This window comes from Canis aureus, chromosome 15, assembly GCF_053574225.1.
Source record: "Canis aureus isolate CA01 chromosome 15, VMU_Caureus_v.1.0, whole genome shotgun sequence".
Lineage (NCBI taxonomy): Eukaryota > Metazoa > Chordata > Mammalia > Carnivora > Canidae > Canis > Canis aureus.
This window is the reverse complement of record NC_135625.1, coordinates 48082222-48103653: the sequence shown is the minus strand read 5'-3', so window position 1 is coordinate 48103653 and position 21432 is coordinate 48082222. Positions and strand designations below refer to the sequence as shown.

Below are 21432 nucleotides of genomic sequence, written 5' to 3'. Positions count from 1 at the left end.
ACTGCCTTGGCGCCCAGCACCGCGGCCTCATCCTGCCAGGGGCTGTCCCACAGCCCGGGTGCCCGCAGCCACCAAGGCCCACGGGGCTGGCACCCCACAAGACTTGGTCTCTCACATTTCTGCACGACGTTGCAGAAGAAAATGAGAACCTCAGGTGCCCACCCGGGTGAGACCAGAGAGCTCCACCACAGAACAGACACAGCCACAAGTCTGTAACTTCTTTAATTATTCAAACAATAGAGCACAAAGGTAAGAGTTTCAAGTACATTGTGATACACGCTTTTGACAGGAATAGATAGGCATTTAGTCACAAGGGAGGCTGGCAGCAAGGCGGCGCGGACACTTCGCACAAACTCTTCACACCGTCAACCCTGCAGAGGGAGCGGACGCCTCACCAGGTGGCTCCGCGCTGCACCACCCTGGTACCCTGTGCTGAGGGCTCCCCTTTGTTGGCCATGAGAGAGGATTCTGAACGTGAGGGCGGGCGGGGGGCTGTAGCCTAGGATGGGGACAGCGGGGGCAGGGGGAGGGTGCTGCCACCACGCTTGGCTGGGGCCGCACTGGAGGTGGCCAGTGCGGGGTGGGGGGGCACCTAGGGGCCTGGCCAGCGCTCAGGTTCTCTCTTTGGCTAGTCAGGCTGAGGGCTGATTCATCTGTGAATCAACGTGGCCAGAGCCATTGGCGTGCCAGTGCTTCCCGTTTACTTTTGCTGGCTTACACTCAAGATGGAACAGAACAGAAACCACCAAATTCCACCAGGGATTGTAAACCTTGCACCTGCTGACTACCTGAAAGACCAAAGAAAATTCTTTTACAGAGAAAAGAAAAAAACCAAGGAGTACTCCTGCCCAGAGGGCCTGGAAGCATGCAGAGGGCAAGCTCCAGGCTACGCGGCTGTCCCTGGCACCAGCCGTGCAGGCCCCCGGCCTCCTGGAAGAGGTACACCCTGCCAGGCCCTCAGCACGGCAGCTCCTCAGGGACCAGTGCTTCTGGCTGCAGATGCCACCGCAGGCCTAGCCTGAGGGGCAGCACCTCCAGACCCTGCCCGGGCAGTCCTGGGACCTGCCCGAAGCTGTCAGGCTCAGGTCTACCCCTCAAACCCAAACCAGCCTCCAGACAAGCTGAAGTTGCTAAGAGGCCCTATGCTCGCACAGCCTGTCCTTCCAAAACCCAGCCAGCTTAGACACTTGGCCCGAAGCACAAGTCGGGACAGCAGCCTTTGATAAGCCAAAGCACTGTGAGTGACAGCCAACGGCTGAGCCCCTCTCGGCTGAGTCTAGAACACACCCTCGAGCATGGAGGACCTCTTCCCCCAGACCCAGCTGACATAGGGCGCCAGTCACAGGGTGCCCACTAAAGGAGGACCATGCCCTAGGGACAGAAGTCTACACCTAACAACCACTCCAGACAGACAGCTTGGACTTGACAACACCAACATGACCCGAGGACCCCAGCAGCCCTGAGACTAGCCACTGTGACTGGGGAAGTGGGGAGGTTGGGGCCACCCCGAGAGCAGGTGGAAAATGTGCACTCCTCGGGGAGTTTGCCACGAGGGTCCTGGGGGGCGGGTGTCAGAGATCAACACTTAGCCCTCTCCTTGGGGACCCATCTGGAAAGGGTACCCCAGGACTTCACAAAGCAGCGAGGGCCCTCCTCCCTTCACCGCCAGAGGACCAGATACTCCAATGTGGGACAACCAAGTGGAGGGGACGGGGTCTGTCGACGGCTACACGAAGCATGGGGAGAGAGTCGTGGGTGGCTGCCTGGAGGCCTCTCCTCCTCCGGGCCTGCGCCAGGCTGCGCTGGGTGAGGGCTGGGGGGTGGGAGCGGGGCGGTGCCCGCACACGGCACCCCCCAGTCTTTGGAGTGCACAAAGTCTCTCACACAACAAATACAAACAGAGCTGAGGTTTCTCCAGTGATGAAAATAAACAAGTTGGTTTGGTTACCTACTTTGGCTTCCTACTTAAGCTGATCTGAATTCACAGTATAAGCAACACATCTAAATATAATGCTGGGCCCTCCTGTCGGCACTGGGTTTCCCAAACAAAGAAGCCAAAACAGAAGAGAAAAAGGGGCTGCGACAGGAATTCTTAGTTATTATATACTAACCAGTCTGTGCGTGGCACATTTTATTTCTATAAAACTATTACAAAATATTCAAAAATACATTTTAGTAAATTTACAGCAGTTATTTCTCAATTTATTAATGCAAAAACATCCTTTGTTTTTCTCTGTACAAACTACACGCTCCATCCTTGTGGGCTCATCACTATGTGCGCTTTTAAAAAATATTATTTTCTAATAAATTCTTTGAAGTTAAAAATAACAGAGTTCTTCCAGTTTGTCCAAAAAAAAGTGTGTGTGTGTGTGTGTGTGTGTGTGTGTGTGTAACAGTCTTGACTTCTAAGAATGTGGCCAAAATGGTGATCACAGAGCAAATATTAACCCATGAAGACATACGGGAGGTGGCTGTTACACTGGAAACTAGTTAAATTAAAATAATATATTTTCATATTTTACACTATTTCAAAAATGAAATGTAATTCAGTTAAGTATTGATCTCTCAAAAAATCTAATTTACAATTCTGTGTATAAAAATATAATTTGCGGACCCCCACGAAGCACGTTTTAGTTCACACTTGCTGAAAAGCAGGCGCGTGGCAAACGAAGAATGCAGAGCGCAGAGTTTTGCTTTCTGAAAGTCAGGGCGAGGGACATGTAGAAAAATAGACTCTGAGCAGGTCGCTTGGCCTCACAAAATAATCTCTCCCCCCTGTGAGTACAGTTCACATGATAATAATAAATTATCCAAGAAACAAACTAGTTAAGGCTCTTGAAGGTCCGGTTCATATTATTTAAAACATCTATTCATACCAAACAAATAAATAGCCAGGAGAGGTGGAAAAAAAAAAAAAAAACCAAAATAAAACAACAACCAAAAAATTCAAAAAAATATATATAAACTAAACACAACGACAAAACTTCCCGGGATCTCTGTTTCCTTATAGTCTACTTTGGACTGTCCTACTTTATTATTATTATTAATTATTATTATAATTAAAGTCTCATTCCGTGCGCTTTTCCGTGCGTCTTTTGCTGTTCCTTGCTCCGGCTCCCCCCGCCCGCGCCCTCCCCGCGCCCTCCCCGCGCCCTCCCCGGCTCCCCGGCCTTCAGCTGGACTTGACCGCCATGCCCAGCGGGTGCAGGGCCTCGCTGTCCAACAGCCAGGTGCCTATTTGGTAGAGCAGCTGCGAGTACCAGTGGATGCCCGCGGCCCCGGGCGCGTCGGCCGCACCTGGCGCCTCCAGCGCTCCTGGCGCGGGCGGGGGCAGGTGGCCGCCGCCCCCGCCGTCGCCCTCCCCGCCGCGGTCCGTGCGCGCGGGGGCCAGCGCGGCCAGGAGCGCGTGCGCCAGGCGGAAGGGCGCGAAGGCGCGGTGCGCCCAGCCGTGCTCCTCGATGACCGCGTAGCACGACGCCAGCACCCGGTTGATGAGGATGGTGCCCTGCGCCGTGAGCGGCGCGTAGGCGCCCGTGGCCTCCTCGCGCAGCGTCACGCTGTGCACCGCGGCGGGCAGGAGCCGGCGATCCCCGCCGCGCTCGGCCACCACGTACACGCGCTGGCCCGGGCGCACGCGGCTGGCGAAGAGCGCCCGGCGCCCCGGCGCGCCCCCCGGCGGCGGCCCGGCTCCCGACGGCGCCTCCGGCTCCCCGGCCGCAGAGTCGTTGAGCGGCGCGACGAAGAGCAGGTGCGCGGCGGTGAGCAGCAGGCGCTCGCGCGGCTCCCGCGTCTCGATCACGTAGAAGACCTTCTTGGCACCGTCGTCGCGGTCCAGGAAGGTGAGGAAGTCGCTGTAGAGCAGCCGGCCCTGGTCGTCGGCCGCCAGCACGCGGTCCCCAGGACGCAGATCCTTGACGAGCTTGGTGCCGCCCTGCTCCAGATGCACCGTGGCCGAGCCTGGGAAGCAGCCGCCGGACTTGGCCGCCACGGAATTCTCTGCGGGGGGAGGGGAGAGGAGAGAAGAGGGCACAGGGTGGTGAGCGCCTGCGCGGACGCACGAGTGGGCAGGGGGGCGCGCGCCTGCCTTCCCGCGCCCCAGACCCGGGACCCGCGCAGGTCGGGGGGAGAGTCCAGGCCGTTGGGGCGCAGACCTCTCTCCACCCAGCCCCACCGGCTCAGTGACAAAATTCAGATGCAGATACAGCCCTTAACCGCTCTCCTGGGTTTGGGCTGGCAGTGACAAGGGCTGGCTGGGTGTCCCGCGGGGGCCGGTTCCGCACCTTCCCCTCCGCCCTCCTCCGGCCCCATCCCCCCCGGCTCAGCACACACCCAACCTCGCCCTGAATTCGCAGGGTATTTGCTCTGCACTTAGATTCCTCAGGAAGCCTCCTTGAGCTCCCCGGGGCGCCGGGGTGCACCTCCTTCCTTCCCGCCCCCGGCTTGGGGCGCGCCGCCCCCTCGTGCGCCTCTCACCCGGCCTGCGCGCCCAGGACCCCTCGCCTGCCTGTCCCCGGGAGCCCAGCGCAGCCGGGGGTTGGCGGTGCCGGATGGCTGCAGGGGAGTGGGGGGCGGGAGTGCAAAGGAGCTATAGTAGTTGTAGCAACTGGACAAACATTCCAGGGAACCGGCCGAGGTGTGAAAATCCGAGGCTTGTGTGGATTTTCTAATTAAAATCCAATAAAGGGCCCAGCATTGTCATTGTGATCTCCGCAATAAATGGGAGACACTCTTGGAAGAGGGGCACTTCCATCCTCCCTCCCCCTTCTCGGCCGCCCCCTCCCTATTTGCTCAGGTGCACCCCCCTGCCCAGCCCCCCCCCCCCCCCCCCCCCCGCGATTCACACGCGGGCTCTCCAGAAGCCCGGGCCTCACAAGCACTATTTGCACAGCCAGGCCTCTTCCAAGCACTCAAGATGTGTATTTGAATTTTAAATGGCGGGGCCTGCTCCAGGCGCTGGAAGCTGCTGCGTTCTCAAGGCCCCTTGACTACCCGCTTTCCCGAGCCCTCTGTCGCTCTCTGAGGCTCACTGTCCCGAGGACAATGATCGGAGCCGGGGTGGCGAGCAGGGGGCCGCGGAGGAGGGGCGGGGACAGCCCGGTCTTCTTTGCATTCCAATCTCCGGGATCATGCTTTTCGCAAATAGAGATCGCGAGAAAGAATCTTCCTGCTGGAATTACAGAGGGTTTTTAATCTTCTCATCGGTTTCTGCGGCATGAAGTGCGGGCTTGGCCGTTGGAGGCCCGCCGTCGCCCCCCGGAATGCGGCCCGGGGCGCAGGCGAGCCCTAGTCGTCCTGTCGCACGACCCCGCTTGACACGCCGCGCACCGCGCCCCGGCCGGTGTGCGCCGAATGCCAATGAGCGGCTCCCGGCGCCCCGGGGGCCTGCCCTCCCCGCGCCCAAGCCTGCGGCGGGATTACCGCTGCTCACTTGCGAGGAGACCTCTAGGGACCCCCGCCAGGGGGACCCCGCGGACAGGCCTGGCCCCAGAGGGGGCCGGCGCGCCGCCAGCCCGCGCACCCACGAGGCCCCGGGACGAACGCGTCCCGGGCCTCCCGCCGTCGCCGAGCCCCGCCCGGTGGGGGCGCCGCCTGCCAGCCCCCCCTCTCCGGTCGCCCCTCCCACACCTTCTCTCCCTGTTGTGGTAAGAGGCCACTATTTTCCTTCCCTACCGAGTGTGTCTTGACACCTTGGAAGTGTTTTCCTACTAACACAAGCCATGAAAATACAGTTTGGGAGACAAATAGGCAAAACCGGGTGGGGGGTTGCTGGGAAGACAGCGCCTCCGAAATTCACTGTGACCTGTGCTGCTAAAGGCACCGACTTCTGCTGAGAGATGGAGAGATCCACACAACCAGCCTCCAGGCTGGGATATCTGCATGGGCGCAGGGCCTCCCTGGCATGGCTGTTCCTCGCCAGCGACAGCGAGTGGCGTTGTAGGCCCAGGGAAGCCACCCGCTCGCCAGAGGCCGCGCTGCTGCAGCTGCAGACTCTGGGCCCGGGCTCAGGGCAGCCCAGCTGGCTCCTAATAAGCACGGATGCTTCTGGGCTTGCGGCCTCAGGATGTTGGAAGCGGTGACCACTGGGTTTATGACCTCCCACCAGGCCTCTCTCCAGAGGCTCAGCCAGTGAGTTAAGTTAGTTTAGTGTCCGCAGACGCCCACTGGGGATGGTGGGGGAGAGGACGAGGGGCCTACACCCCGGGCAGAGCCTCCAATGCGGGGGTCGAGTGGGGGCTGGTTGGCTCTTCAGCCTTCAACGAGACAGGAATCTAGGCCAGACCCGGCTAGCCCAGCCGTGCAGGGCTGCAATCTCTCATCAGGAAAGCCCCCTCCCCCATCTTCCCTGTCTCCGCCACCTGCAGTGGGGGCTCCGGAAACAGGGTGGGGGAAGGCTCAGGAAGCCAGATGCCCTTCTGCATCTGGGCTTGGAGAACCTCGGGCCTCGGTGGTCTCAAGGGTAGGAGCCACTTTTGGCTGGCGGGACCCACCAACAGGCTCTGTTGGCACACCAGGGACTGACTTACCAGCCAAGCCCCTCCCTCCCCCTGCCCCTCCACCAGCACGTTCATCCTTTCCCCTCGCATCCGCCGTGGGGCCCGACAGTGACACGTCGCGGGCAGATCGGGGGCTGCTGGTGGGCCGGGGGGGGTGCTTCGTGGGCACAGGGTGGGGGCTGTGGAGTAGGGCAGGCCCGCCGCCTCACCTGCTTTCACAGAACAGTGGATGTGCGCCTTGGACTCGTAGTACACCCAGTCGAAGCCGGCCTCCACGGCCAGGCGGGCCAACATGCCGTACTTGCTTCGGTCGCGGTCTGACGTGGTGATGTCCACCGCGCGGCCCTCATAGTGCAGCGACTCCTCTGAGTGGTGACCGTCCTCGTCCCAGCCCTCCGTCACCCGCAGCTTCACGCCGGGCCACTGGTTCATCACCGAGATGGCCAAGGCGTTCAGCTTGTCCTTGCACCTCTGCGGAGAGAAGGGGCCCCACGGGCATTAGTACCAGGTCTGCACCCCCATCCCTGCCCTGCAGGCTGCCCTGCTGGGTCCCTGAGGGTTAGGACTCTGTGGGGAGTCGGGAGGAGGCCTGGGTGGGGCCGGCAGGCTCCGGGGAGCACTGAGGTGGGAGGAGGGGGGGGCATCCGCTGGAGGAGCCAGTCCTCTTGCAGGTAAACTGAGGGCCTGTCTGTGAGGTCTGACTGGCAGAGCCCCCACCACGGCCTGAGAAGGAGGGGACTCTTCTTGAGACAAGGAAAGTGTGTCTCCCACCGTCACGGCAGGGCCTGCCAGGCCCCCTCCCCCACGCTGCCCTCCACTCCCGATCCCTTCCGGTGGCCCCGTTTCTGCACACCTGTGCGAGGCTCCACCTTCGTGCCCGGCCTAACTCCCTCCCCGGGAGGCCAGAGCCAGGCCCAGGGCGCAACTTGGCAGAAATAAAGAACGTGCGCGGTATGCTTCTTAAAGAGCGAAAGCCTTGGGTTATCTCTGGACCCTCCCTCCTACCCTGTGCCTATCTGAGGCGTGGGTGCCGCCAAAGGGAGAGAGGGGGGTGGGAAGCCGATAGCCCCGCCGGCGGGGCGGGAGGGGCCCGAAGTGAAAGGCAAGCAGGTGAGTAATAATTTTCAATGCGGGCCAGGCCTAACGACAAACATTCTTTATCTGGACAGCCACATTCCTTTTCCCCATAGACCTCTTTTCTCCGGCTTTTCTGTGGTCTGATTGTGTCTCTTGTTTTCCTTAACCTGTTCCCTCCCCCCCCCCTTGTTTTCTTGGCCCCGAGCAGAATGGCGTCCGGCTAGTTTGAAGAGCAAACTTAAGAGGTGGAGGGAGGGGGCGGGGCAGGAGGGGTGGGGGAGGGGGAGCCCGAAAGGCCCGAGGCCTCGGAGCCCTTGGGGAGTGCCCCTCCCTCCCCGAGGAAGCTGCTCTGGCCGTGGATGTGCAGAAACACTGAGTGCACAGGACACGAACCGGGGCGAAGTGAAACTCGGGGTCAGGGGAGTCCCCGCCTGAGTCTCGGGTCACATTCAGATAAGGATGCTAGAAAAAACAGAGCCATGGCAAGTGTGTGCGCCCGCGTGGGTACCCGCTCAGGGCCCGGGCGCTTACAGGGACGGGGACGCGGGATTCACAGGAGGGGGAGTGGTGGCAGGATCCTCCAGGGGCATCCCCAAGAGACGCAGACCTGGGGGACGCGGGGCAATTTCAAGTTGACCTCCCGCAGAGGGTAGGGCTGGTCTCCTTCCCGCAGCGCATGCTCGGCTTTGGAACCTGGTAGGCGGGGAGGAAGGAAGACCCGGTCGGGGATCCTAATAACAGCGTGGGGACTGCTTTCCTGCTGAGCGAGGGGAGCTGCCGCGGTCCCGCTGTCCGCGCTCTACGGGGATGTGGAGATTGCGCAACAGGAAACGTCCTGCGTGTCGGACAGCAATAAAACCAGCAGTACGGTAGTCGAGTTAAACATCCAACAAATGGGGGGGGGGGGGCGGCCCTGGTAACAGGTCAGCGCTGGCAGGTTTCTGGGCCTGCCAGCAGTTTTCTTAAAAAAAAAAAAAAAAGTCGGAGGGGCAGAGTTTGAGTGAGGTCATCTTGAGGATTGAACGCGTTTTACATGAAAATCAATCAGTAAACCGGGGTCAGTTCGGAGCCGGGCGGGGAGGCCGGCTGCGCAGGCGCGCACCACCGACACGCACACGCACACCTCCCGCATCCCGAGCCCCGCGCCGCCCGGCTCGCTCCTCTCGGGGCTCAGAGGGGGCCCGCACGGCTCCCCGCGGGACGGCGGGTGAGGGCAGGGAGCGCGGGGAGGCCGCGTGCCCGCCGCAGGCGCCCTGAGCTGCGCCCCTGGGGCATGGGGTGGAGGACCCCCGGCGAGGAGCCCCAGGCCGCGCCAGGCCCGAGCTGCGCCCTGCTTCCCGCGCGCCCCCGCCCCCCGCGCCCCCGCGCCCCCCGCGCCCCCCGCCTGGCGCGGCCTCGGCCCTCGCCTGCGGGACGTGGTGCCCCCGCCGGCCGGAGAGGCGCAGGCGAAGCTGGGACGCCCAGGCCGGTTAGCCATTCACTGGGTCGTGTGCTGCGAATCAAGCCGGGCTCTGTGCAGCCACCGGAAAGCCCAGCGGGGCCGCGGGGCCGGCTTTGTGTCGGCGGAGGCCGAGTGCGTCCTCGCGCCGAGCCCCGCCACCCCCGGGCCGCGCAGCCGCCCCGAGCCCACCCGCCCGGGCGGGACTGTCACCGCCACAGGGCGCCTGGCCGTCCCGGCGCGGGGGAGGGGTGTCCCGACTTCAAAAGAGACACCCCCCCACACACACACCTGTCTCCGCCCCTCCACCCCCTCCGAGGAAACAGACCCGTCCTATCCCAACAGGAGCGCCCTCCTGGAACCCACACCTGAGCGCGGGCCCGGGCCGCCACGCACACGGGGATCTACCCGGCGTGGCGTCCCGGGCTGTCCCCGCTGCGGCCCCAGGCCCTGCCCCGGCGGCCGCCTCCTGCCCCCCGAGCCCCCGGCCGCCGCGCCCGCGCCTGGCACCCGCGCCTGCGGGCCGAGCGTGTCTGTCTGCGCTTCCCCCTCTCCGAGTTAATATTAACCAGGAGCTCATGCGTTCCAGAACTGCTCCGAAAGTTCCACCGGGGACGGTCTTGCCATGGTTGAGGGACTCGGGCGGCGGCCACAGTGCAGAGACGGGGACGCGGAGGGACGGCTGGCCCGGGGCGCAGAGACACGCGCACCTGGGACAGGATGTCCGTGGTGGCTTTGAGTGCGCGGCCAGCGGGCCAAGGGTCCCGAGCAGAGCTAGTCCCCGGGGGCCAGGAGGCGGCCCCGCTGCACCCCTGCCCCCGGCCCTGCCCCTGCCCCTGCCCCTGCCCCTCGCCGCCCGGTCCTCCCCGACTCTTGGAACCAGGGAAGGAGGAAGGGCGCCTTCCGGCACCACCCCACCAGCCAGCCGCCTTTTCGGGGGACATCTGTGGGGTGCGTGACACCGTCCTAGCCAGGCTCTCCCCACCCCACCCCCACGTTGGCTGCCCCTCCCCCGTCCTTTTGTGCCGGGAACGGGAATGGCCACTGCCTAAGGAAAGAAAAGTATTTGTTTTCGTTTCGTTCGTCTGAGGGAAGTTGACAGAAGGTCAGAAGTTCAAATGCTGCCAGCGCGCGCGGCGGCGACAGTGGCCGGCGCGGGGCCGCTCGGCCGTGGGTGCCCGGCGGGCGACCGGAACAGGGGCCGGCCGGGGCTCGGCGGGGGCGCCAGGCCCCAGGGCCCCCGGGAGCGCGGCGGAGCTCCCGACCGTCCGGCCCGTCGGAGCCTCGCCGCCATCCCGGCCCCCGCCCCGCGCCCCGCGCCCTAGCCCCGGCCTTGGGGACCGCTAACCCGGGAGGAAGGGGCGTCAGGTGCGGCCGCCGGGGGGCGCGGCTCCGCGCGCTCGCGCACCTGCGACCTGTGACCTGCGGCGGGGCCCCGGGGGATCCCTCTCCCGCGTGGGCCCCGCGCGGCGGCAAGGGGCGCACGCCCACCTCGCGGGCTGCGGGACCTCCGCCGCCCTCCCCGTACCCCTCCGCGTCCCACCGCCGGCCCGGCCTCGCCTCCCGCCTTCCCGGTTCCGAGGGACTCCGGGAAGGCCACCTCCCTCCCGCGGGGGAGCCAGGTGACCCAGGTCAGAGGGCTCCCCGCGGCCGGCCGCGCCCCCGGCGCCCCGCGGCCTGTGCCCGGTTCATTGTGGCTCTCGCCGCTCTCCGGCACAGGCGCGCGCGTCCACACTCGCGGTCCAGATTTAAGGTGGTCGCGAGCAGATGCGCGAGCGGGGCATGGAGACCCCATCCCCGGCTCCCTCGGGCCCCTCCCGGCAGCTCCCCTCCCTCCTCCCTGCGGCCTCGCGGCTGGGACCGCGCTGGGGAGCGAGCGGCCCGGAGGGGGCTCCCCTCCCCGCGCGCCCTCCTCGGTCCCCGCGCCCCACCGCCGCGGCTCCGCCAGCTGTGGTGCGCTCCTAGCCCGAAAGGTAGGACTTGGATATTTTAATAGGGCAATAAAAAGGATGTTGACCTATATTTGCCAGGAAATCCATTTCTAGCTTCAGTTATACGGGCATGGAGTTTGAGAAAGTCTAGGGCTGGCGGAGGGGTTGGGAGCCCGAAGTCTCAGGCAGAGGTGGGGAGGGAGGGGGCTACGTGTTTGGCTTTGGTTCTGCATCGTCCTAGCCCCCTCCCGCTAACAGCTCGCCGCGGCTCCGGGTCCCGTGCCAGCAGGTTGACCGTAGTGATGCAATGCCAGGAAGTTCTAAGTCCCTCCCCTCAAGGACCGCGGGCTCGGGCTCGGGAGAATGGAAGCGCATCCTTAAAGAAATATCAATACATTCACACTCTGATGGGCACCACTGCCCGGGGTCGAATGGCAGCGGAGCTGTGCTGTACACTCGGGGGCCAGGTGGCGCCTCGGGAGCCCCAGCCTTTTGTCAGCGCGGCCTCGGGGCTCTCCCCATTGAGCGTCTTTGGGGGGGGCAGAGGGGTGGGGGTCGCCGTGGTAGAGAAAAGCACAGTGGACAGGGAGAAACGTGTCCGCTCCCCTAAGGCTAATGCTCTAGGCTGCATTTGTACAGTGACCTGGAAGCTACTTTATGCGTATGGAGGGGATTTCTGCCCCTCTCCCACCATGTCCATTCCCAACTCCGGAGGGGCGGATACCCCCAGAGTGAAGGTCTCCCCAAGTTACAAGGCAGAGCCCAGGCAGGATGGGAAGGCCATCCTGGCAGGACAGAGCAAACAAGGGCCATCGGTGGACCACGTCTGCCATCCTGACCCCCACCCCCACCCTAAACTTCTCGGGCTGGACCCCTGGCCTCCATTCCCTTCTGAGAAGAGGAAGGGATGTCGGGCAGGCAGGTGGGTGGGGAGGGAGAGGGTGAAGTCGCCTTGCTATCTGCCTGAAGAGCAAACAGACTGGGTCTGGAGCGGCTGGTTACACACAACCCCCGTGAAAGCAGTACATTCCACGCCGCGGCGCTGGGTTTCTACCTGAGTCATCAGCCGGTCTGCTCCCGTGTTTTCTTCATCCTTAAATATGATGTCGGGGTTGTAATTGGGGGTGAGTTCCTTAAATCGCTCCGAGTTTCTCGAGATCTTCCCTTCGTATCTTCCACTGGCCCCTAGGGTCTTCTCCGCCACGTTGGGGATAAACTGCTTGTAGGCTAAAGGGGTCAGCTTTTTGGGGTGCCGCCTCTTCCCAAATCCCCTGCCGGGTCCGCACGCCAGCCCTGAGCACATCAGCAGTGCGCAGACGAGCACCGCCAGCATACATCTCGCCAGCAGCAGCATCTCGTCCGCGGAGCCCAGTGCCTTGCCTTCCACGCCGTCCCCGCGCGGGTCTGTGTGCGCGAGTGCGAGTATGTGTGCCTGTGCGCTCGGGCTTGCGCTCTCCCTTCCTCGCTCGGCTTGCTGCTGGCTCCCTCGCTCTCTGCCTGGCTCTTTCTCTTCCTATATAACCTCGCCCGCCGCTGCTGCGGGAGAGTGGCCACCGATCCCCACCCAGACGGGGGCTGGAGTGGCAGGCTGCTGGCCGCTGATAACGGAACACATCGGAGTTAGGGCTGGAAACAGCAATCAAAAGACAAAAAGAGTCTGATTTTAAATGGTAGCAAGCCTGGAGAGCTTGCGAGACAGGCTGCCCTCGGTGCTATATTATAGCTGGCAGGGGCGTATCTGATTGGCCAAAGCAGCGCAAGCTTGTCTTCTGATGTTTAACCCTAAAAAAGACTAAATTTTTTTTTTCTGTGGCTGCAGTTGCTTTATTTTCACCTGAAGCCTTTGAGTTAAAAAAAAAAAAAATCTTTCCTGAGACAAAGGTGGGCGGGAGGGAGGAGGCACGCTCCTTAGGATAACACTAGTTACCTCCTGCTTTGTGCACAGCGCGGTGTTCCCCCTTCTCTTTCTCCAGAATGGTAGGTGCTTCAGTTAAAACCAACTTAAGTTTTAAAGGACAGTCTAGACCCCCCCTCCAAGCTTCAGTCATCAAACAAATATTCTCTCAAATGTTTGAGGGGCAAAGCTGCCCGGGTCCTGTTTAAATTTTTTTTTTTTTTGGAGACTTTATCATGCAGGCCAAGTCTCCCTGCATTTTAAAGACAGAGGGTCTGCGCCTCATCCTGAATATTCAACATCCTTGGACGGTGGTCATTCTCACTGACCACAACTTCCAGCACGGCTATTTGAAGTGCTTTAGGTGCCTTAGACAAATATGAAAATGCCGCTCCTTTATTGTGTTTCAGCTAAGTCGTTATTTTTAACCCCCTGGAAATGGGATGCAGGCAGGCTCCGGGGCTGGTACAGAGTGGCCTGAGGGACTGTCCAGAAGGCTGGGCCAAGTGCATCTGGGTGCTGCACCCCAGCTCAGAGGAGGGAGCCGGTGCTAGGGCCTTCGTGCTGGGCGGAGGCCCATTGTGCCTGGGGGCAGTGGCGAGTGGGCAAGGCTGTGCACACACCACCCCCACTGATCAATCGATCGAGCAAAGTGCAGGCCAGGGATGAGCTTGATGTGGAATTCAGGCTCCTTCCACATCGGCCGCGGGCTTTCCATGGGGCTCTGTGAGCCAGCCCTCAGGGTCCTGGGGGCCCGAAGCTCACTATGGGGAAGGGGCCTGGGGGCACATTTTTTGGTCAAGGAAGGCACAGTCCTCAGAGCCCGTAATACTGGAGTCCCCAGTCCCTGTGCTTCTTTCAGGAAAAAAAAAAAAAAAAAACCTAGAAGTGCTATTTAAACCAGAAAAATAAAACCTGAAACCCCCCATTTTGCAGAACACAGCCTCTTCTCATTCCCCACCCCCATCTCACTCATATATAGGAATTGCTCTAGAAAAAGAGCAAGGGAGGGAGGGCTCTTCCTGGAGAATGGGGGTGTTGGTCCTGGAGTGTTACTCTGTGAAGTTAGAAGTGTCCCTGGACCCCAGCCCAGCCAGGGAGGTGGGAGAGGCCAGGTCTAAGAAGAAGGCTGGGCCCTCAAAACAATGGGATGTCCGGAGCAGCCCAGGCCAACCTCAGTGCAGATGGATCTGGTTAGGGGGGTGGGCAGGGGAGCACCTTGACAGCCATCCAACTGGGCCTTGAAACGGCTGAGTGGATATGGGGGCTCTGCCAGTCAGGTCCCCAGCGGTCCCCCCAGGCTTGGCCCCCAACCCCCATCATCAACATTCTCTGGGGAACGCCCACCCCTGGGCAAGGTGGGGAGGCAGCACCCAGTTTTATCAAGGCCTACGGATGAAGGAGGGTCTCCATGCAGATGATAAAGGGCCAGACTTCTTGCCCAGGCTGTGTGTGTCTGTGCGTCTGTGCTCCCAGTAGACAGATTCAGAGAGGACACTCAGGTCTTGGGCTGCCACTGGGTGGTGCGGCCTTGTGAAGCTGCCCAGCCCTGGGGACTGGGGGCTCTCCACCCTTCTGGGCTCCTTCCTCCACACCCTTGCCGGGTCCCCTCCTCTCCCCCTTCTCTTCCCTCTGTCCTCTCCCTCACCAACCAGACAGAGGTGAAAGAGCCCCAGCACTGGGTCATGACCTCGTGCCCAGGGCCTGCGACCCCATGTGGAGCCCAGGGCCAGCTCGGTGGTGTGTGCCTAGGACACATGATTCCCAAAGGTGTGGGTATCCAGGCCCCACACTCACCGTTGTGCCCTGCATGACCCTGGAGACCCCCAGCCCAAGCCTGAGCCTGAGCCACAGGGAGCAGGCTGCCTCTGGGCCAGGAGCAGGAAGGGCTCATGCCTTGACACTGCACTCCTCAGGGCGACCAGGGGGTCCCAGGCCTGCTGGCCTCCTGCCCCCAAGATGCCCCTCCATCTCACTGCCAGCCCAGGATACCCCAGATGCCGCCAGGGGCCGCCTGCCCTAGGACTGGCCTGTCCTCAGGAATGAAGTGACGGTGGATGGTCAAACCACCATCGACACCCTATTTCCCAGCGTAGGCTCCCTGCTGTGGGTTGGGGGGAAATCTGGACAAAACTCAACTGTAGTGTATCTGTATTGCTTCAGAAGCAAGGGCACCGGCAAGCCCCCCACTTCCCCTTCCGATCATCCGCCCCCTCCCCACTTCTAGACACCAGACATGCTGTCTTCCACCTCCAGACACCAGATGGCTCCCTCTCTTTGCCTTTCCCCTCCAGACGATGGGGGGGCCCCTCCCCACGGAGGTCAGAGGTTCCAAACCCCAGCCTCGGCCTGACCTGGCCAGACCTCTGGCACCAGCCAGGGACCCATTTCTCACTGTGGGCACAGAGGGTCACCGGCCACCATCCCTCCCCCCCGCCACACACCCGGCGCCTTGCCCCTCCCTCCTCTCCTCCCCTCCTCCTCCCCCGCCATCCCTCCAGCCCTCACCAGCATCCCCGCTGCGGACAGGTGGCTGCCTGTCTTCTGCCCCCACCCCCCCAGGCGCCTCCCGGGCCTGCCCCCGCCTCCCAACCGGCCCCCGCCACTAGATGGCCTCCTCACTCTGCCTTCAGGCTGTGGCTCGGCCAGTTTGGGAAATCCTGCAGACCAGACTGAGGCCCCCTCCCCCTCCCGGCCCCCTCCCCAGGGCTGTGACCCCTCGTTTCCCTCTGCTCACATCAGTCCCCACTGGCCTCATGGCTGGAGCTCTGCCCCCCACCCCAGGAAGCTGTCGCCTGCCTCGCTTCTCCCCAGGGCGGGTGCTCCTGAGACCTGAGTTAGGGCTGCAGGCTCACACTTCCTCCCAGCCCTTCCCTTCCCTTGCTCTTCCCCGTAGGACTTCTACTCCATCTCTCCTCCCTCCAATTGGGTCTCACTTTGGCAACCTGAAGTACTGTGGCTGCAGCCGGGACCCCTGATTTTTGGAGGGATGTGACCCTCCAGAACTGTTCTCCCAACCCCATGGCCTTTGCTCCATCCCTGGACTCGGGGGATCTGAGTCTCCCACTTCCCACTTCCCCAGCAGGAAGGGCCCCGCTGTCCCTTTATGAGTAGAGTCCACCTGCAGGTGAATACAGGCCACAGCGCCCCTGCCTGCTCCGAGGCCACCCAACAGGGGTCCGCTCAGTGGCTGGCCTCCCTGCATCTGTGTCCCCATCACCCAGGCCAGCAGTGGGGAGGAGGCCACCCTGACCTGTAAGGCCTATGCTTCCTGGCCCTGGGTGGGGGGGCCCTGGCGTCCCCTGGGCTCCCAGCACTTTCTGCAGCAGGAGCACAGATGTCCCAGGGCCCATTCCATCCCTACATGATCCCAGTCCTTCTCTTGTCAGTTTGGCTCAGCAAGCCATGGCAGGCTGGTGTGCCCAGGGTGCTGCCCTCCCCGAGGGGATGTGCTTGTGTCCTGGAGTGGGGACCTTCCTGTTGATCTGTCCCTGTCACACAGAGCCCCTGGGAGGCAAAGAGCATGCCCCTTCCCCAGGACTTGCCCAGCCCGTATGGCACTCGCTCACACAGCAAGCAGTGACCTCGGGGCTTGGTGCAGGAGGACGCTGACATGCCGGAAGACCACCCAGCCAGCTGCTGAGATGGAAGGCCAAGTCTTGACCAGTGGACGTACTAAGGCAGACACACTCAGCCTGAAATGCCCTGCTTTCTGAAGTGCAAGCTCCTCTCTCCAGATCAGCCTCCCCTCTGGGGGGGTCACTTACCTTCATTCTGAGCGGGGGGTGCTTCTCCGCAGGTCTAAACAATGCCTAGGGGTGTGGCCCTTCCAGCTTCAGGGTGGTTTCACCAGGGAGCCACAGACCTCCTGTGTGAGTGGGACCAGAGGTGCTCAGAAGTGAAGGGTCCCTCCCTGGCCTGGGCCTGGTGGTTCTGACCCCATCTCTAGTACACTGTCCCTTGTCCCCGAGCTGGTCATTCCTCAGATCTCTGGACCTTGTTAGGTCACAGATGCCCTTGGAAACGCCGATGCGGTGAACCCCCACAGCAAGCTAGGCTTGCCTCGGAAACTTAGTCGACAAGAGACAAATCCAGTGAGCACCGCCTGGCCGCCCCTGCACAGTCCAGAGTTTCTGCTCTGCTGACTTCCCTGCTGGGGATCCCGGGAACCCCTGGAGGTAAGAGCCAGGGGAGAGGCCCTGACATGGTGGGTCCTCATCCTCGGGACGCTGCTGTTCTCCTGGGGTGTCTTCCATGGCTGCCCCCGTCCTGTGTTGGCAGTACCTGGCGGGCAGCTACAGAGTATCACATGCCAGGGGCTGACGAGTAGCATGTGTGTGAGCTTCTGATTCTTTCTAGAGAGTGGGTGTGGGGACGGTGAGGAGTGAGTGTGTATGTGTGAGTGTGAGAGTGTGCATGTGTATGAGTGTCTGTGAGAGAGACGGTGTGAGTGTGCACATGTGGGTGTGCATGGGTGAGAGACAATGTGTGTAGGCTTGAGTGTGTACATGTGAGAATATGCATGGGTGGGATGACATGGGGGTGCATGTGTGACACGGGGACTGCTGGGTCCTCAGGAAAATGAGGGCATAGAAGCGGGAGCCAGGAAGTGGTGGAGGCTGACTTTTCCCCCCAAGAGCCTGGAGGTGATTTTGGAGCAGGTTTGCACCCCCCCCCCCACCTGCCTGGGCCCTGCCTCTGGGTGGGGACTCTGGCAGGGAGGGTGCAGGTCCCCAAGGGGGTGGGGGGGACTCGGGCAGGGAGGGTGCGTGTCCCCAAGGGGCCCCTGTGCCAGGGCGCTGCCAGCCTCTGGGCAACTTCCATCCAAGTACTTTCTTAGAGACAACACAGGACACGGTGCCGAGGTGCAGAAGCGCAGAGGCCGTTCCTCCCGGATTCATGAGGCTGGGCTGCAGGGTTGGCCTGGGCGCTGACCTCAGCCACGGAGGGTCCTCCTGTGTCCCCCACACCCCGTGTGTTCTTCCCGCTGAGCCTGTGGCTAGAGCACTCCTGACCTCTGACTCCTGTGTGCAGAGGGGCGGCCCCTAGGCTCTGGGCCCTCCAGCCCTCTACCCTTGACACCACTGTCCTCGCTTGGGAGAACAGGGGAGTTCACCCACCAGTCTCTTTATAGTCGAGGAAACCGAGAACCAAGTCAGCTGCCAACTCGGGGTACTCCCCAGCCCTAAGCTGTGTCTGTCAGGTGTCTCCACCCCACTGTGGCAATGAGCCTCCACTCCCAGAGCCGCAGGCTACCCCGGGTGGGGGGCAGCCTAGCATGGAGGTGGCGAGGCCTCTGGGGACCCATTCGAACCGTGCAGCCTTCCCCAGGGGCAGAGAGGGTAGCTGCACCCCACATCCTCCCCCACAAGCCCTAGGCCTTCTTTGCTGTCTTGACAGGGGGCAGGGACACTTCCCCTTCTGTGTGCAAATCCAGAACCAGAAGCCATGAGGCCTGGGGCAGGCGCGTTGGGAGGTGGTGGTGGACAAGGGGCCATTGAGAGGACACACACTTGGGGGGTGTGGACACACGCTTGGACTTTGCAACTTTAGCAGAAGTTGCTAGAACCTTAGTAGTTCAATGGGCCTCTTTCCTGTGTTTTCACATTCCTAATATTTGGGGGCTGTTTGATCAGATGGCTGGGGGTTTGTCCTCATTTCCTGCTCAGTGGCTGGGGATCTCCTGAGGGAGACAGAAACCCCATTGCGGCGGGTGAGGCCTGGGGCACCATGGGAGCTTTGTGTGTGTGCACCACGAAGCCCGTGGTGCATGTACCATGAAGTCCGGGGTGCCTCCGGCCTGACAGGGCAGGGGTAGGGTATGGTGTGGTGCTTGCCAGGGTGCACGCTCAGTGGAGTGCAGCTCGGGAGCCTCGCCCTCTGGGGCTCCCACTTTGTGCTTGCTGAGCACCTCACCCAAAGAGCTGTGCTAGGTGAGAGAGGTTGGACCCTCCCCGTACTTTTGGGTGGTAGTCACGTTTGTTTACTCAGTGTGTATTTTAATTGCACTTGGATTAAAAAAATCCGGTTTATCAGTGCAAACCGCTCTCCTCTGTGCAGGTGGGGATGCAGAAATTCAAGGAGGTGAATCTTCTGCGTGAAGTCCCATGTCTCACCATCGGCAGGCCCGTGGGTCAAACGTGGAGAGCTCACCTTTGGAATGTCTGCGCTGCGGGTGGCACTCCTGGCATTTCTCCGTCGTGCTCAGGGATGTTCTGCGTGGGTGGCAGGTAGCCTGGAGAAGAGCCCCATCCCTGCGGACACAAGGTGGGGGCCATGGCCGGTGCACCTGCAGAGCCTGGATGACCCGGGAGGGCTGGTGCACTGCTCAGGGCCAAACCCTTGGGTGGGCAGGAGGCAGCCCTCCCGAGGTGGGCGGAGGGACACAGGGCGGCAGTGGCTTCCTTCGTCCCACTCTGAACCGCGTGGCTGCAGGGACACCGCAAACGCTTGGTCCCGCTGGACGGCAGGAATGAACGCCAGCCCAGGGAGGCGGGGCAGGGCTGCGTGCTTCTGGTTTACAGATGAGGGAGCGGAAGCTCAGGGCCGGGGCTTCGGGCCCCAGTCGCCGGGCCCCAAGCGGCGATGGACGTCAGGCTGACTCGGGCAAGTACTGCTTCGCCGCCAACCCGCCGCCAGCCCCTTCCTCCGCTGCCACAGAGAAGCATCAGAGGCGGCCCGCCCCGCAGGCTTGCACAGATCCAGTACACAGGTGCAGCCGGTGACCACGCCCCCGTCACCCAGCAGTGGATGGTCAGCAGGGGCCGGGCTGGCCTCCACCCCCAAACGCCAAGTTCTCCCTCCTGAGTTCTGGAAGGTACCCCCCCACTCAAGGCCGTGTTGCTTCCCCTGACTTCTATTGTAGTCTTCAAACAGATGACTAGCTCCAACAGCCTTCGTGACAGGCAAACCCCAAACCCGGGAGACAACATGATTCCCCGAAGCCCAGTCCAGCCTCGGGTCCTCGGGTGCTCATCCTTCGGTGGGGAGGGCGCGACCCCTGCAGCCCCACAGCCAGCCCGGGACAGAGCTTGTCTCCAACACGGATGAAAGGCGGCTGCATGGATCCCGAAGCCGCCACTCCTGTGGCCACATCGTGCTGTCACGTGTTTGAGGAAGCTGTCAAATCTGTTGAGGCATCTCGGTGCCTAAGTGAGTGCTCAACCCCGAGTCTCGGGAAGTACAAAAATCTCCTCGTCTGTGTGCAGGCCCTGGCCAGCCGGCACCTCTGTGCCACGCCGTGGGAGCTCTGAACTGGGTCTGCGAGCATCCGGGCTTTGTCCCCGTGTATTTTGTGTATCTGCTGGCAGGATGCCTGCCCTAAGGTATCGGAAAAGCCTAAGAGGTGATTTTGGGGGCCTGGGAATGCTCAAAACTGTTTCTATATAAATTAGCCATAATTACTTCTTGGCCTTACCCCGTTGTGGCTTAGGGCAGGCCTCACAGAAGCACTCTGCTTTTGCATAGCGGGGAACCCTATATTCGTGGGTCGAAAGATGTTTCCTTCTCCGATTGTCTTATTTCACTTATATGTGGAATATAAGACACAGTGAAAGGGACAACAAGGGAAAGGAGGCGAACTGAGTGGGAAAAACTAGAGAGGGAGACAAACCATGAGTGACTCCTAACTCTGGGAAACACACAAAGGGTTGAGGAAGGGGAGGTAGGCGGGGGGATGGGGTAACTGGGTGACAGGCACTGAGGAGGGCACTTGATGGGATGAGCACTGGGTGTTATACTGTATGTTGGCAAATTGAACTTAAATAAAAACAAAACAAAACCAAGAAAAAAAAAAGAAAGATGCTTTGTATCAACTAGCCAGCTAATCTGGTGCTGCACTGTGTAGTGCACTTTAGCACTTGCTCCTTAAGAAGTAACCCAGTGAAGCAAGCAAACTGCAACAGAGATCTCAAATCTCAAATTCAAAGTCTGGGGGACACCTGTGCCTCGAGAAGAGGGGGAAGAGAAGGTACTCATCTGCAGGGATCTCAGAGCCACCTTGACAGGGATGGAAGGGAGAGGGCTTTCCTTCTGCCGGGGAGCCCGGGCCTTGCTGGGAGTGAGTGCTGGGCTTCTGAGGGGCTGTGGCCCAGGGTTTCCTGGCACTGGAGGCCAGGCGCCTGCTCTGGATCCTCCTTGATGTGGCTTGATGCCCATCAGGGTGACCTTGGGAAAACCTCTAACCTCCCCTGAACATATTTCTGCTTCTGTGAAACGAACAGGTGGTGTTTGGGGTGCAGGGTCATAGGCATCGCTGAGGTGGGGTGACTGGGTGCCCGCGGCGCACGTACCAGTGCCTGGGGCCCAGTGTGTGCACACGCCTGAACACAGTGGTTTCCTGTTTAACCTGACTTATGTGGCTGCTGGAGTCTTCTTTTGGGACCTGCCACGTTCGCTGGTACAAATGCACTTCGTAAGGCCAAAGGCAATTGGGTGTAAAAGAATTCAACTGTCTTTGGGCAGAATGGGTATTTGAAGAGGGTCCCTTCTTTCATTTGGCAAAAAAGACATTCGGTCAAATTGAGTTAATTTAAATAATCTCACTTCCTGTTGAGGCTCCATCTGCCCCCCACCCTGCCTCTTTCAAACAGCCAAAGG

The 21432-nt window shown here is 61.3% G+C and overlaps 1 protein-coding gene and 1 long non-coding RNA gene across 2 annotated transcripts; one reads left to right on the top strand and one right to left on the bottom strand.

Moving 5' to 3' along the window:
- Positions 1-3170: 3170 nt before the first annotated feature.
- On the bottom strand, positions 3171-12633 carry SHH (sonic hedgehog signaling molecule). Its single transcript, XM_077849537.1, has 3 exons — positions 11995-12633; positions 6704-6965; positions 3171-3996 (listed from the first exon to the last, which is right to left on the bottom strand). The coding sequence occupies exons 1-3, from the start codon at positions 12292-12294 to the stop codon at positions 3173-3175; spliced, it is 1386 nt and encodes a 461-aa protein (XP_077705663.1). The 5' UTR covers positions 12295-12633; the 3' UTR covers positions 3171-3172.
- Positions 8182-20811, top strand: LOC144284678 (uncharacterized). Its single transcript, XR_013353118.1, has 3 exons — positions 8182-8435; positions 16839-17012; positions 18895-20811. It is a non-coding gene; the product is annotated as an uncharacterized LOC144284678 (long non-coding RNA).
- Positions 20812-21432: the final 621 nt, after the last annotated feature.

Coding starts and splice junctions, on each gene's coding strand:
- SHH (XM_077849537.1), bottom strand. CDS start 12,294: ATGCTGCTGCTGGCGAGATGTATGCTGGCGGTGCTCGTCTGCGCACTG. Junction 6,966..11,994: donor CAGACCGGCTGATGACTCAG/GTAGAAACCCAG, acceptor TTCTCTCCGCAG/AGGTGCAAGGACAAGCTGAA. Junction 3,997..6,703: donor CCACTGTTCTGTGAAAGCAG/GTGAGGCGGCGG, acceptor CTCCCCCCGCAG/AGAATTCCGTGGCGGCCAAG.